This window comes from Petaurus breviceps, unplaced genomic scaffold (assembly GCF_028583685.1).
Source record: "Petaurus breviceps papuanus isolate PSGF00001 unplaced genomic scaffold, PetGlider_PUasm1.0 175, whole genome shotgun sequence".
NCBI lineage: Eukaryota > Metazoa > Chordata > Mammalia > Diprotodontia > Petauridae > Petaurus > Petaurus breviceps.
Genome location: NW_027185764.1, coordinates 60010834 through 60025266, shown reverse-complemented (window position 1 = coordinate 60025266; position 14433 = coordinate 60010834). Strand labels below are relative to the sequence as shown.

The following is a 14433-nucleotide window of genomic DNA, read 5'->3' as shown; positions in this document are numbered from 1 at the left end:
CTCTCTCTCTCTCTCTCTCTCTCTCTCTCTCTCTCTCTCTCTCTCTCCCTCCCCTGCCCCTCTCTCCCTGTCTCTTCTTCTCTCCCTCCCCCTCTTTAATCATAGAATCTAAGAAACTTAGAATGTTAGAACTGGAAAAGTCATAAAAGATCATCTAATGCAATATGCTGAGGACAATGAAGCTCTAAGAATTGAAGTGACTTGCCCAAGGACACAAGGCAAGTTGCTCTCAAAGCTACTACTAGAGCCAGGGCTCCCGATTCCCATTCCAGTGTTCTCCCAACCTCACTGTTGAGATACAGTTTAGTGAGGCTGAACCATTTGTCCTATTTACTTGGTCCTCTAAATTGGTTGGCCTTGAGAATAGACAATAACTCTTCCCTAGGCAGCCTGTGCTGTCCCTTGGTTCTTCTAGGACAGTGGGGGACAAGGAGGGAGGCTGTGCCCACCCAACTCCTTGTTTTTTTCCCATCACCCATTCATGTACCTGGCCAGAAAAACCAGCCTGGCAAGCTGTATTGCTGATGCAACCTGAGAAAAGTTCAGTGGAACTTTTCTGCTGGGCTCAGCATTCCCCTGGCTCTCTGAGCAGCAGCCTGTCCGCCACAGCGCACACAAAGATACTCGCCCTTGGCACTTCCTGTTGAGCATCAATTCCTTTGGCTTCTGCCCTTGAGGGGGAAGTCCTTCTGGCCCCATCCCAATCCTGAGCTCATCCATCACCCATACCCACCATCACCAGGCAAGAAACCCAACCATCAACAACATCTTTATCAATACTTCCTGAAGGCTCATCAATGCAGGAGGGGCAGGGAGAACAGACACTCTCTATCCTCAGGAGCTCACAGCTTTGCTAAGGAAGGAGTGACAAGACACTTAAAAACGCCTAGCAGTGCCAGATGAGTGGGATAGACAGTAAATGCTATAGGAACTCAGGAGAAGGAGCGAGGGATCATTGTGAGTGAGAGTGGGCATAGAAAAATTCATAGAGGATATGAGATTCATAGGGCAGTAGGGTCTTCAAGGCTGGATATTAGATCTCTGGAGGAGGAGAAAGGACATTTCAAGAAGGAATTTGGAGATAAGCAAAGGTGAAAAGGTGAGAATGCACAATTTGTTTTCTGAGGATGCTGATGAAACCACCCATTCACTAGGATGGGAATGAGATGGGATGTTCCTTACAGACACTTTGAATCCCAGGACTAGTCCCAGCTTCCAGACAACCAAGTCTGCTTGATTAATATGGAAAATTAGAATGAATAGGTGCTGATTCAGGGTCTAATGGACTTTCCAAAGAGAAAATATATGAATTTTATTGTATGGGTTTTGTTGTGTTTTTCTGGTTTGTTTTAAGGCCTTCTTTGGTTTCCATCTTAGTTCTTGCCTATGCACCCCCATGGAGAAGGGATTCTTTTGTTGGCCTTCACTCAGAGGTTAGTGATATCTGAAAATATTTTCAATTGAACATGCTTTAATGTGACTTTCTTTTAAAGCATAGTACAGGGGTGGAGAACCTTTGGCCTCAAGAACACATGTGGTCCTCTAGATCCTCAAGTGTGGCCCTTTGACTGAATCTAAACTTCACAGAACAAATCCCCTTAATAAAAGGATTTGTTCTGTAAAACTTGGACTCAGTCAAAAGGTCACACCCAAGGACCTGGAAGGCCACATGTGACCTCAAGGCCCCAGGTTCTCCAACCCTGGCATAGTCCCTAGGCTCCAAGGTAAGAATACACTTGGCCTACTGTGGTAGACATCCTCGCTATACACTTAGCACAGGCCTGCTTGGGCCTCCCTATTTTCATTCAGGGTTAACAAGCCTCTGTGAACTTTTCATCATCTGACTGTCCCTCCAGGCGCTGGAGTCATTCAGCTTTATTCAGAGAAGGGAACGTCTGGGCCAGACAGGACGGGAGTTGTCCAGTCCCCACCCTTGTTCTTCAGCTGGGGAACAATCCTCCAGTTGCCCACGTGTTAGATTCTGGTCCCATAGGTGGGTTACTCAGAGTAGAACAATGCCCCCGGCTCTGTGAACGCTGTTGCGGCTGCTGCTACTGCCACTGCTGCTGCTTCTGAAGGCGTCTGAGACCTATTGTCTACACAGCACTTGGGAAGATTGCTTCATGGGGTATGATGAAGCCAGGTGCCTCTCCCCTGGGGAGGGTATGCAATTGTCTGCACAGTAGGATGAACCAACATACCGTGAAAAGATCCAAGGCCTGCGAGTCAGGAGACCTGAGTTCTAGTCCTGTCTCTACCACTGAATTCAAGACCTTGGACAAATTACTTCTCCCTTCTGGGCCTCAGTTTCCCCATCTGCTAAAATGAAGGGGCCATGTTAGGTAATTTCTAAAGTCTGTTCAAGGACTAATATTCTGGATAATACTATGAAAAGACATAGTCCCTCCTGCAACCTCCCAACTGATGTTGCAATTTCATTTTATATTTATCCAGCAGGTCTTCTTACTGGGTTGAAAGCTCTGTGAAAGCAGGAACGCTATTTTGTTTATCTCGGTATCTTCTATGCCTAGCACAATTTTTGCAATAATAATATTTAGTATTTATGTAGCACTTTAAGTGTTCACAAGTGCTTTTCAAACACCTCAAATTAAACTCCCAACCACCCTGGGATACTATTATTATTATTGCCTTTTTACAGAGGGGGAAACTGAGGCAGAGGTTTGTTGTTTTTTTTTTTAAGTGAGTTGACCAGAGTCACATAGCCATTGTGTTACCTAGCTGTCTCCCCAGAGAAGGTGATATATACCAGCTGTTACATGGAATGCTCTCCCTTCTTACTCCTTGCTCCTGGCTTTCCTCAAAAGTTCAATCATATGTACCTTCTGTAATAGGCAGAGGCAGCTAGGCCTGGAGTCAAGGAGACCTAAGTTCAAATTTAGCCTCAGTTACTAGTTGTATGACCCTGGGCAAGTCACCTAACCTCTATCTGCCTCAGTCTCCTTGACTGTAAAATGGGGATGATAATAGCACCTCCCTCCCAGGGCTGTTGTGAGAATCAAATGAGATAATAATTGTAAAGTGTTTCATCCAGTGCCTGGAACATAATCAGTGCTTTAAAATGTTCTTTTTTTCTTTGTCCCATCTCTAACCCCTCCAGTTCCTTCCCTCTGAGATTACCTTCCATTTACCTTGTATGTAGCTCGTATATACAGCTATTTGTATATTTTCTGTTCATTAGAATGTAAGTTCCTCGTCTTTGCCTTTCTTTGTCTTCTTAGCACAATGCCTGGCACATTCTAAGTAGGCACTTAATAAATGCTTGTTTAGTGATTGACTTAGTGTTTGTGAAATTGTATATTGAATATATATGTAGTGGAATGTTTGTAGAATTAAATATATATATATATGCATATATATATATATGTTACTATTTAAAAAAAAAAAAGACATGGTCCAAGCAGTGTGCTGGTAAATGTTTAATAATCAGCTCTCCTAGGGTCCCCCCCCATATGTATGTGATACACACATACACACACACACATACCCATGATGCACTTTTCTGCTTAATCTGCATTATTAAAATTTTCTCCATTACTTTCTCAAGACTAGACAATCAACAACACAATAAATCAAGCCCTAGTCTGTAGGATCTAAGTTGGAGCTGGTTTCAGCATACTCCAATGACCCCTGATACTCTAACTTAGGTCTCCTGGCTCCAAGTAGAACTCTCTCAGTTGTGCTATACTATCTCCAACAATTGTTTTTCATGAGTTGCACAGTGTCCTCAGTTGGCCCATTGTATGACATGTACTGACATCCCAGAATATTTTCTAATTTGACTTCCTCATTCATTTCACTTGTGTCTTGACTCTTTGTGATCCCATTTGGGGTTTTTATTGGCAAAGATAGTGGAGTGCTTTGCCATTTCCTTCTCCAGCTCATTTTACAGATGAGGAAACTGAGGCCAACAGGGTTAAGTGATTTGCCCAGGGTCAAGTAAGTGTTTGAGGCCAGATTTGAGCTTAAGAAGATGTCTTCCTGACTTCAGGTGTCCATTGAACCATCTAGCTCCCCTTGACCACATCTTAGAGCACAATTATGTTTGTTCTAATAAAACCTCTTTATACATTTGAAACAAATTCCAAGTTTTTGGTTCTTGATATGGGATTAGCCTGAAATCCACCTTTGCTTAGCAAACCTTTTTCGAACCCAGCATTAGCTAACCTTATATATATATTATATAACCTTAATTAGCTAACCTCATAATCTGGTAAGGCAGGGAAAGAAGGCTTACGCATGTGGAATATTCAGAAGCCTATTTGATATTAAGATGATTATTAGTGCTAGAATTGTTTAGTCATGTATGACTTGTGACTTCATTTGGAGTTTTCTTGGCAAAGATATTGGAGTGATTTGCCATTTTCTTCTCAATCTCATTTTACAGATGAGGAAACCAAGGCAAATAGGGTTAAGTGACTTGTCTAGGGTCACACAGCTAGTAAGTGTCTAAGGCTGGATTTGAATTCAGGAAGAGACTGAAAGCCTGGCACTTTATCCACTGCACCACTTGGCTGCCCAACATTAATGTGGGCTGGGGTTGTCAGGGAAAGATTCTTGGAAGAGAGGTTGGTTTAAACTCATGCAGATTTCCCATCCCTGGAAGAGTCAGCAGAAGTTCTAGAGGAAGGGAAGTATATTGTAGGTGGAGGAGGGGAAACAGGATGATCAAGCAAGCAAGAGTGAGCAGGAGAAGTGTAAGCATGCAGCTTTACTTAACTTTATTTGGAGAATAGACTCCTTGCCTAGCTAACATTCTGGCTCATGGAAGCACAGGCACTAGCATTATGATCGGTGTAAACCAATATGGCCAGTGAGTGGCAGCTTCTCGCCCCAACTTGCGGTGGCAAAGGAGGACCTCAGCACATCCCTCGGTTCTTTGTCTGCAGAGGAGTCACCAAGAGGAGCTGGTGCCGCAGACAGATTAATTCCCTTAGGTCATGGGCTCAGACCCCAGTGTAAATGGGCACGAGAATGAGAGCTGATGCTCCCCTTGTGCTTTATGGTCTGTGAGGTAGATTGTATGTGTCTTATTACCTTTATTTTGTAGGTGGAGAAACGGAGGTAAAAAGAATTCCAATGTCTTGGTCAAGGTAAATGTCTTACCATTAAGATTCCTAAATGGTAGAGCCAAGACTTGTATCCAGGTCTCTGGACCCCAAACCAGTGCTCGTTCTAATTATGACATGGTAAATACAACCCTTTAGAGGCCTTTCAGAGTGGTAGACCTGTGTTAACTTCCTAATTCTGATGCTTAACTGGCTTTAACCCTGCATCCATTTTTATTAACTGTGACTGTGGATAAGTCACTTAATCTCTGACTCAGTCACCAACTCCCTGTGTCTGTAGCTCAGGCACCTCCCTAGAACTCATAGATGGATTGTAATCTGCCCCAAGTAAAGGAAATTACCCTAATAGGACATTCCCTCTGATGAAATCATAGGTGTTTTAAATCTTAGGCTTACAAAGCACTTTCAACCATAACAATTATTTAGCTATCATTTATCTAGCTCTCTAAGGTTTGCATTTAAAAACACTTTATATACTCATTTTGATCCTTACAACAACCCTTTCAGGTAGGTGATGTTATTATTCCTCCCCCCCCTTTTTTTTTGCTTTTTTTTTTGTAAGGGCAATTGGGGTTAAGTGACTTGCCCAAGGTCAGTAAATGTTAAGTGTCTGAGGTCAGATTTGAACTCAGGTCCTCCTGACTCCAGCTCTGGTGCTCTATTCACTGCGCCACCTAGTTGTCCCTATTATTCCGTTTTTAAAGATGAAGAAACTGAAGCACAGAGAGGATGTGACTTGCCCAGGGTCACACAGCTAATAAGTGGCAGAGATGAAGTTGAGCAATTCTTTTAGTTATAATATACTACCTCCAAAGAGTGTTTCTCAGGAAGTACTTGCAACGTGAACAAGTGCTTCTTAGTTGCCTGGGTGGTGTAGTGGCTTAGAGCTATAGGTCCTATAGTCAGGAGGACCTGAGTTCAAACCCAACCTCAGATACTTTCTAGCTGTGCGACCCTGGGCAAGTCACTTGACCCTGTTTGCATCAGTTTCTTATCTGTAAAATAAGCTGGAGAAGGAAATTGCAAACAACTCCAGTAATTCTACCAAGAAAACTTGAAATGTGGTCCTGGAGAGTTGGACACGACTAAAATTACTCTGTAACAGCTTGTAACATACCCTAAGTTGGCCCACTGAATGATAGGTGCTGGTAGCCTGGAATATTTTCTAATTTGACCTTCTCTTAGAGCACAGTTATAATTGTCCCAACAAAAATCTCTTCGTACATTTGGAACTAATTCTGAGTTTTTGGTTCCTGACATGGGATAAACCCGAAACCCATCTTTGCTTGGCAAACCCTTTCTACGTGATGCAAATGTAAAGAAAGTGTTAAAACTGCTAAGTGAAGGAACTAAAATAAGCAAGAGATGTAAGAGAATAAACTATTTTCAAATACCTCAAACTATTTAGAAGCCCCTATTTATACACAAGCAATTATATGCCATATATAAACTGTTGTATATTAGACACTTAATAAATGTTTCCTGAAGTGATTAAAAGCAGACCCTTTATACTAGACAACACTTTTTTGGGGGGGAGGGGAGCTTAAGTGACTTGCTCAAGGTCACACAGCTAGTAAGTGTGTCAAGTATCTGAGGCCGAATTTGAACTCAGGTTCTCCCAACTCCAAGGCTGATGCTCTATTCACTTTGCCACCTAACTGCCCCTAGACAACATTTTTTAACCAAGATCTAGTTACTTTGTTACATAAACATAACAAAACTATATAGCTCTAGAACCCAGAAAGTTTCTAGGCTATAGACTTTTCAAGAATACAGATTCTCTGCTTGTCCTTGCTCTCTACCCTCAACCACCCCCCTCAGGCTACACTCTTAGTTTATCTTGTTATTGTGGCATTTTTCTTTCATAAAACTAAAAAAAATTTTTTAGTATTTCTCAATTACATGTAAATTTTTTAAACCTTCATTTTAAGAACTTTTGAGTTTCAAATTCTCTCCCTTCCTCCTTCTCCTCTCTGGCCCCTTGAGATGGCAAGCAATATGACACACATCATGGTATTTTTCCAACAACATGTTAGGTTTTAGACAGAACATGGCATTCAGCACTGTCTCTGACACATCGCTATCCCAGAGCCAAAATATGTGTAAGGACCAGTCCTGAGTTAAAGAGAAAGGGGATTCTCTGCTGGCTGCCAAGTAGGGGTCAGAAGTCCCAAGACAGGCATTTCAAGTTATCCAGTCTATCTTTCCAGACATTTCATATTACTTTACGCACTCTATGTGGTGGCCAAAGTGTCCTTCTAACTATTCCCTGAACTCAGAATTTTGTCTCCCAACCCCTTCCCTTTGCCAAGGCTGTTCCTGGTGCCTGGAATTCATTTTCTCCTTATTTTGTCTTCTTTCATGGTTTAACTCAGGTGTTCTCTCCCACACAAAACCTGATCTCCCCCAGTATTTAGTACTCTCTCTTCTTCATTTAATTATCTTTTATCAGGGATTCTTAGACTTTTTTTGGTGTAACGAATTCCTCCTCAGAATATATATATATATATATATATATATATATATATATATATATATATAATTTTTTTTCTTTTTCTTTTTGGAGCAGGGAAGGCAGGGCAATTGAGATTAAGTGACTTGCCCAAGGTCACACGGCTAGTAAGTGTTAAGTGTCTGAGGCCACATTTGAACTCAGGTTCGCCTGATTCTAGGACCAGTGCTGTATTCACTGTGCCACTTAGCTGCCCCCAGAATATATTTTTTTTAATGCATGAAATAAAATACATAGTATTACAAAGGGAAACAAAGCCACTTGGTGAAGTTATGAGGGGCTCAAGGTGGGAAAAGCTTCACAGAAGCTTCATAGTCGATTAAGAGAACAAGGTTGACAAAGTCTCCAGAAAACCTTGTTATTCAGTTGTTTCAGTTGTGGCTCTTTGTGACCCTATTTGGGGTTTTCTTGGCAAAGATACTGGAGTGATTTGTCATTTCCTTCTGCAGCTCATTTTACAGATGAGGAAACTGAAGTAAGCAGGGTTAAGTGACTTACCTAGGATCACATATCTAGTAAATATCTGAGGTCAGATTTGAACCCATGTCTTCCTGACTCCAAAGCTGCCACTCTATCCACTGTACCACCTAGCTGTTAGGAACCTGGGGCCACTGCTACTTTTTTTCTCAAAAATTACAAAGAATTGCTGTGTACTTGTGGACCACTATGAAAATGTTGCACTGCTCTTTTAGAGTCAATCCCCACTCTTGTACCAGTTCCTGGGAGGTAGGCTATTGTGTCCAAAAAGCAATGAAGCAGGAGGCACAGAATCTGGGTTCAAATCCTGGCACTATTATTTATTATTATTTGGATGATCTTGGTTAATCATTTGGCCTCTTTAGGCCTCAGTTTCCTTATCTGTAAAATGAAAGGATTGGATTAGATCAAAGGTATCAAACACACATTGAGCACCTATTACTTGCAAGACTCCTGGGATACAAAAACAAAACTATGCTTTCCCACAAGGAAATTATATTCTATGTAATAGAATACTATTGTTCCATAAGAAATGATGAGCAGGCAGATTTCAGAAAAACCTGGAAAGACTTACATGAACTGATGCTGAGTGAAGTGAACAGAACCAGGAAAACATTGTACACAGTAACAGCTACATTGTGCGATGACCAACTTTGATAGACTTCCTCTTTTCAGTAATGCAATGATCTAAGACAATTCCAAAATACTAAAGATGCAAAATGCTGTCCACATCCACAGAAAGAGCCATGGAGCCTGAATGCAGATTGAAGTGTACTATTTTTTCTTTTTTTTCTTTCTTGTGGTTTTTCCCTTTGCTTCTGATTCTTCTTTACAATATGACTAATGTGGAAATATGTTTAATATGATTGTACATGTATAGAATATGTCAGATTATGTGTCATCTTAGGGAAAGGGGAGCAGAGGGATGGGGAGAAAATTTAGAACTCAAAATCTTATAAAAGAGAATGTTGAACACTTAAAATAAATAAACAACAAAAAAAGGAAATTATATTCTAATGGGCTTTTGAAGACTCTGCTTTCCATGACCCTGGCTACTCAGCCTAAGATATCATTCTTTTCCTTCCTCAGCTATGGTGATCAGGTTCAGCACTTCAAGGTACTTCGAGAGAACATGGGGAAGTACTTCCTTTGGGAGGAGAAGTTCAACTCACTCAATGAATTGGTGGACTTCTACCGTACAACTACTATCGCCAAGAAGAAGCAAATCTTCCTGAGGGATGAGGACCCAACACACAAGGTATCAAGAGGCCCCATCAGGAGCATGGGTTCCAGCCCTAGGTTAGCTTAGTAGGCCAGAGGTGGGACTACAGTCAAGGATGTTATGTTATTGAAGGCCAGGGTGGAATGAGGACATAGAGGCAAGAATTAAAAATCAGGCAGATTCCCAGTTAGGGACCTAGAGGTCCAGCACTGAGGACAATGCCTGGTATGTTGTAAGGTTTCAAATAATGCTTGCTGACTGACTAAATGACTGGTCACAGCGACAGGAGAAGAGTTTGGGTAAGTATCAGGAACTCCTTGGAACATTAAGAAGGTGTGGCATCCCTAGCCCCATTTTTCCAGTCCCTTCTCTCCTAGTTAGTGACTCTCCCTGATGAGTTCAGACACTAGACAAGGGTGTGGAACCCAGGGGAGGAGGAGGCTTTTGCAGACAGTAGTCCCAGAAGCCTCTGGAAACCATGGGGAGGTGTGGACTGGAGAAGGTGTGGGGGAGATAGGTGGGGGTGGACTAAGGATTAAAGGAATAAATGGCTTCTAAGAATCTCATACCTCCTGTCTACCTCTGAAGAACTAGCTATAGGAGATGTTACAGACACAGTGTCTCTTCAGTTCCCACCCCTACAACCAGGGAGATTTTCCCAGATGATCAAGTATTGATTCTACCTAAAGGATTTGCCCCAGAGAAGAATGGCAGCATCTGAAAGAGGGATTTTGTGAAATACAGCCACCCTTAGCTAGTAATGCCTGCTCCAGGGATCTGTGGGCGGCAAAGGATCTTGAAGGCAGGGCAGGAAACAGATTGGGAGAGCCTGAGATTTGAGAGTAAAGGGCCAGGAATAGAAATGGACTGGATGTAGAAAATTACTTAAAAGGCAATAAGAAGAAACAGTAGGGTCAGGGGGTCAAGGGTACCACAGGTCAGAGCAAGGTGGGAACCAAGAGCAAAATAAATCAAAGTAAATCACTAGATCTCAAAGACAAGTAAGTAGCCGGCATTCAGGAAATCTGTAGAGACCAGAGAATCAGGCAAACCACAACATCGAGAATCTAGGCAAGCTACTGGAGCTGCAGAGACACACCCTCATAACAAAGGGACCCGAATGTCTCCTGGTTACCGGTCTCTTAAGAGCCAATCCCCAGGGGATGGCCATCCCAGAGTAGGAGTTTTTGACCTTTTTTTTGGCGACTTGGACTCTTTGGTAGTCTGATGAAACACCTACCGGCCTCTTCTCATAACAATGTTAAGTGCATTAAATAAAATACATATTGTTTTTAAATGCATAAAATAAATCCAGGGTATCACGAAGGAAACCAATTATATTGAAATAGTTATCAAAATATTAAAAACAAAAAAGTTAGTTAATGAACCCCCAGGTTCAAAACTCTTCTCCTGGAGCCTGTAGGTAAGAGAAGATGAGCCATACTGGGAAACTTATCAGTTTATCTCACGCAAAGTAAGAGTACATGACAGCAGAGCCAGACAGAAAGAACAAAAGTCCAGTCCCCTTTCTAGACTCTTTCATTTTATCTCTCTCGAAACACTGAAAACTCCCTCTGGGAGAGTTGTTCTTAACCTGGAGTACATGAATCTTTTGGCTTTTAAAAAAAAATTTAAAAACTATTGCCATTTTTTTGTATGTATTTTATTTTATACATTTAAAAACATTATTCCAAGAAGAAGTCCATAGGCTTCACCATACTGTCAAAGGTTCTGCAAGCACGACACAGACAAGGTTAAGAATTTCTGTTTTGGTAACTGCCTACCAATGAGAGAAAGCAGCTGTTTGCCTGGGTAGATCAATGCTACTGGCCAGAAGCCTTGCAGAGTTGGGCGCTGCTGAAGCATCTTCAGAAGATTAAGGGTAGCAAGGAGAACCACAAATAAAGAAAGCAGCAAAAGGCTCACCCAGTGACTTGTCTGGCCTCGTGGTAATTTGGTGGTTATGTTCGGCCCTCTAGGCAGAGGTTGGCTAACTCTTAGTCCACATTCCAATCCTGTCTGGGCTGCAGCATTCGAAGTCCATGACCTAGGGAAGGACAGGACAGGGAAGGACAGGACAGGGCAGGAAGGGATGAGAGAATCACTGCTCCTCGGGCGGGCAGCTATTGTTTCCTGCCTGGGTGGAGTGCTGGGATTGCCAAAAGAAAAGGCAGCAGCCACCCCCAATTGTAGTTGACTTTTGTAAGTTGTTATTCTTCACAATAACATAAATGTCCACTTTTGGACTCTTTCATTAGAAGAAATCTCAACGTTCTTTATACCCCTCCCTTAATTAAGGCTAATGACACCTGCAAAGGTGAAACTTTTAAGCTACAGGAGATTTTTGGATGGTGGGGTGGGAGTAAGAAGTATATTCAGACCCTGAGACGTCAAGATTACAAAAAGGATCAGAGCAGTTTTGTTACTAGAACCACAGATAGATTTCAAGAAATCTGTAAATTTGGATGGAGAAAATAAGAATCACATTTATTTTCACTAACCTCTAACTGAAATTTTGTGTTTCCTTCAATTACAAACTGAAAAAACCCCAACACATTATCCTGGAGAGTCTATTGGTTTTTTACCAAAATGCCAAGGGAGCCCATGTAACAAAAAAGATTAAAAACCCCTGGTTTCAATAGTCAAAATCCATAATGCGGTGGGCCTTCAGGGTTCTCTGCTAAGAGTCTGAACCAGAGAATCTGAGAAATGCCAAAATAAGGCCTTCAAAATGTATTGGGGTGAGTTGGTCTTAGTAGCCTGGAGACCCTTCATCATGGCCTTCTCTTTCAACTCCACCCAGGTTCACAGTTCTGTTGGGATAGTTGTCTATTCAAATTCTCCAGCTCTTAGACCCCACCTGTGTAGTTTTTTAAAAAATACCAAACCAAGCCAGATGACACATAAATTCAAAGCAAGAAGTGCTTAATGAAATAGAATGGCAAGGTAATAACAGGCTGCTGAACAAGGTATTAAATATTTTCTGTGCCCATTCCCAAATGATTGCCACCAGTCTATTTGTGGAAAGATGCTAGGGAAACACCCTAGAAGCTATCTAGGGAGCATCAGCATCCTGCAAACCAACCAGACAGCACTGTGGAATCTGATGTTGACTTCACTTGGCTCTGCAACAACATGGGGTAGACCAGCCTGTCCCAGGGGGCTCTGCTACCTGTACTAGTCCGAACACTATCTAGATAGTTCCTATTTTCCCTTCTCTCTTTTCTCATCAGCCTCCTTTGTAAGACTCCCCAGCTTTTAAAAACTACACTTAAAATGCTGAAAGCACATTTAACCATCTTATGGAGCTCCCAAAGAGGCTTTTGACAGATGGATGATGGAGGATTTCCTCCAGTGAGCAAGACTTTTCCCCAGGTACTGTGGGTAGACTGGTCCTTGAGTGGACATTCTCCCTAATCCACATAAAGCAATTGAATCTTAGGAACCTTAATGGATTTTAGACAACTAGATGGTTCAGTGGATAGAGCTCTGGGCCTGGAATCAGGAAGACCTGAGTTCAAATCTGGCCTCAAACACTTACTAGCTGTTCAGTCCTGCTCAAGTCACTTAAACTCAAGTCTGCCTCAGTTTCCCTCTATTTAAAATGGAAATAATAATAGCACCTACCTCCTAGGATTGTTGTGAGGATCATATGGGATAATGGTAAATCACATAGTACTGTGAAACACATAGTAGGTGCTTGGTAAGTGCTTATACCTTCCTTCCATCGTAAGAAGGGTTTGCAAATATGCATGCTAAAGTATGGTGGGGAGAAAGGAGTCCAGAACACAACCCTTCTGTAGTCTCAGAAGTCATCAGCTCTGTAGTCACCTGCTAAGAGGTTCCATTCTGGGAAGAATTAATAGGCCCTCCCTCAGAAACGTTGGTCTCCTGATTCATTCCCTGGATATATCTGTGGCTCGGCCTCCAGCCACCAAGATCTGATCCCCTACTGCTTACGCCTTCCCATATCTTTCCTTCCATCCAAATATACTGTTCTGGCTGGGAGAGGTCCTATTCCACAGCCCTTTGAATTCCTTTCCTCAAAGCAAAAGCACACTGACATAGGGGCCTTCTGAGATACTAAGCTCTCTTTTGTCACCTGACCCAGTGGTGACTCTAAGAGTCCTTTCATTTAAGGAGGGGTGGGTGTCCCTTGGCAGGACAGGGAAGGGAGAGGTTGTCTCAACTGCTTAATTGATCACTGACTCTGCCTATACCTATCACCAAACTTAATGAACCTCTGGTCTCCTCCTTCTGCTCCATTTCTTTAGAATGAACCCTATTGATTCATGTCACCATTTTCTTTATCTGGGCCAAGAACTCTGGGTTCAGGAATTCTACCATCCACTCCTACTTACGCCTTTGTTTTCTTAAAAACCACCCCCCACAGTAGCATCTTCCTGGTCCTAATAATGAGAATATATTATAGTGGAGAAAGAATTGAATTGGCCACTAATTGGCTGTGTAGCCTTCTCTCTGGGTCTCAGTTTCTTCATCTATAATGTGAAAGGATTAGATTATGAGGGCCTTCCTAGGTCTGATATCCTGTAACTAGACTTCTGAAATTTCTCTTTAATTCAACCATCTGTTGGACATAGACACAGTTCTGTCTCAAATGCCCCACCACTAAGAGTCAGCTGCACTAAATAGTAATCTAGAGTTCAGGCTGGACTGGTCCATAGGATAGATGGCTGTTGAAATGATCCTGCCTCAAGATATTGGAGTGGTTTGCTTTTTTTTTTTTTTTTACAGATGAGGAAACAAAGCAAAAAGGGCTGGGTGACTTGCCTAGAGTCACACAACTAGTACCTGAGGCTGGACTTGAACTCAGGAAGATAAGTCTTCCTGACTCCAGGCCCAGCACTCTATCCATTGTGCCACCTAGCTGCCCCATACTAGCTTGTACCAGCTTCCGTGGTTCCATTTTCAGTGTGAGCAATTACACTTGAAAAATAAACAAATAGCTACAAATCAGGCCTTGATTTATTGTCTTGTTGATTGTCTCAACTTAAGAAAATGATGGAGAAAATGTTAATGCAAATTAAAATTAAAAATATATCCTGTGTACAAAGAAAGGAAGGAAGGAAGAAAGAAAGAAAGAAAGAAAGAAAGAAAGAAAGAAAGAAAGAAAG

At 42.0% G+C, this 14433-nt stretch overlaps 1 protein-coding gene across 1 annotated transcript in view; it reads left to right on the top strand.

Moving 5' to 3' along the window:
- The window catches only part of GRAP (GRB2 related adaptor protein), a 59362-nt gene that overhangs the window by 42577 nt on the left and 2352 nt on the right, over positions 1–14433 (top strand). Inside the window, exon 4 of the mRNA XM_069085196.1 lies at positions 9166–9334. Within this exon, the coding sequence (XP_068941297.1) occupies positions 9166–9334 (169 nt within the window). The remainder of the gene's footprint in view (positions 1–9165; positions 9335–14433) is intronic.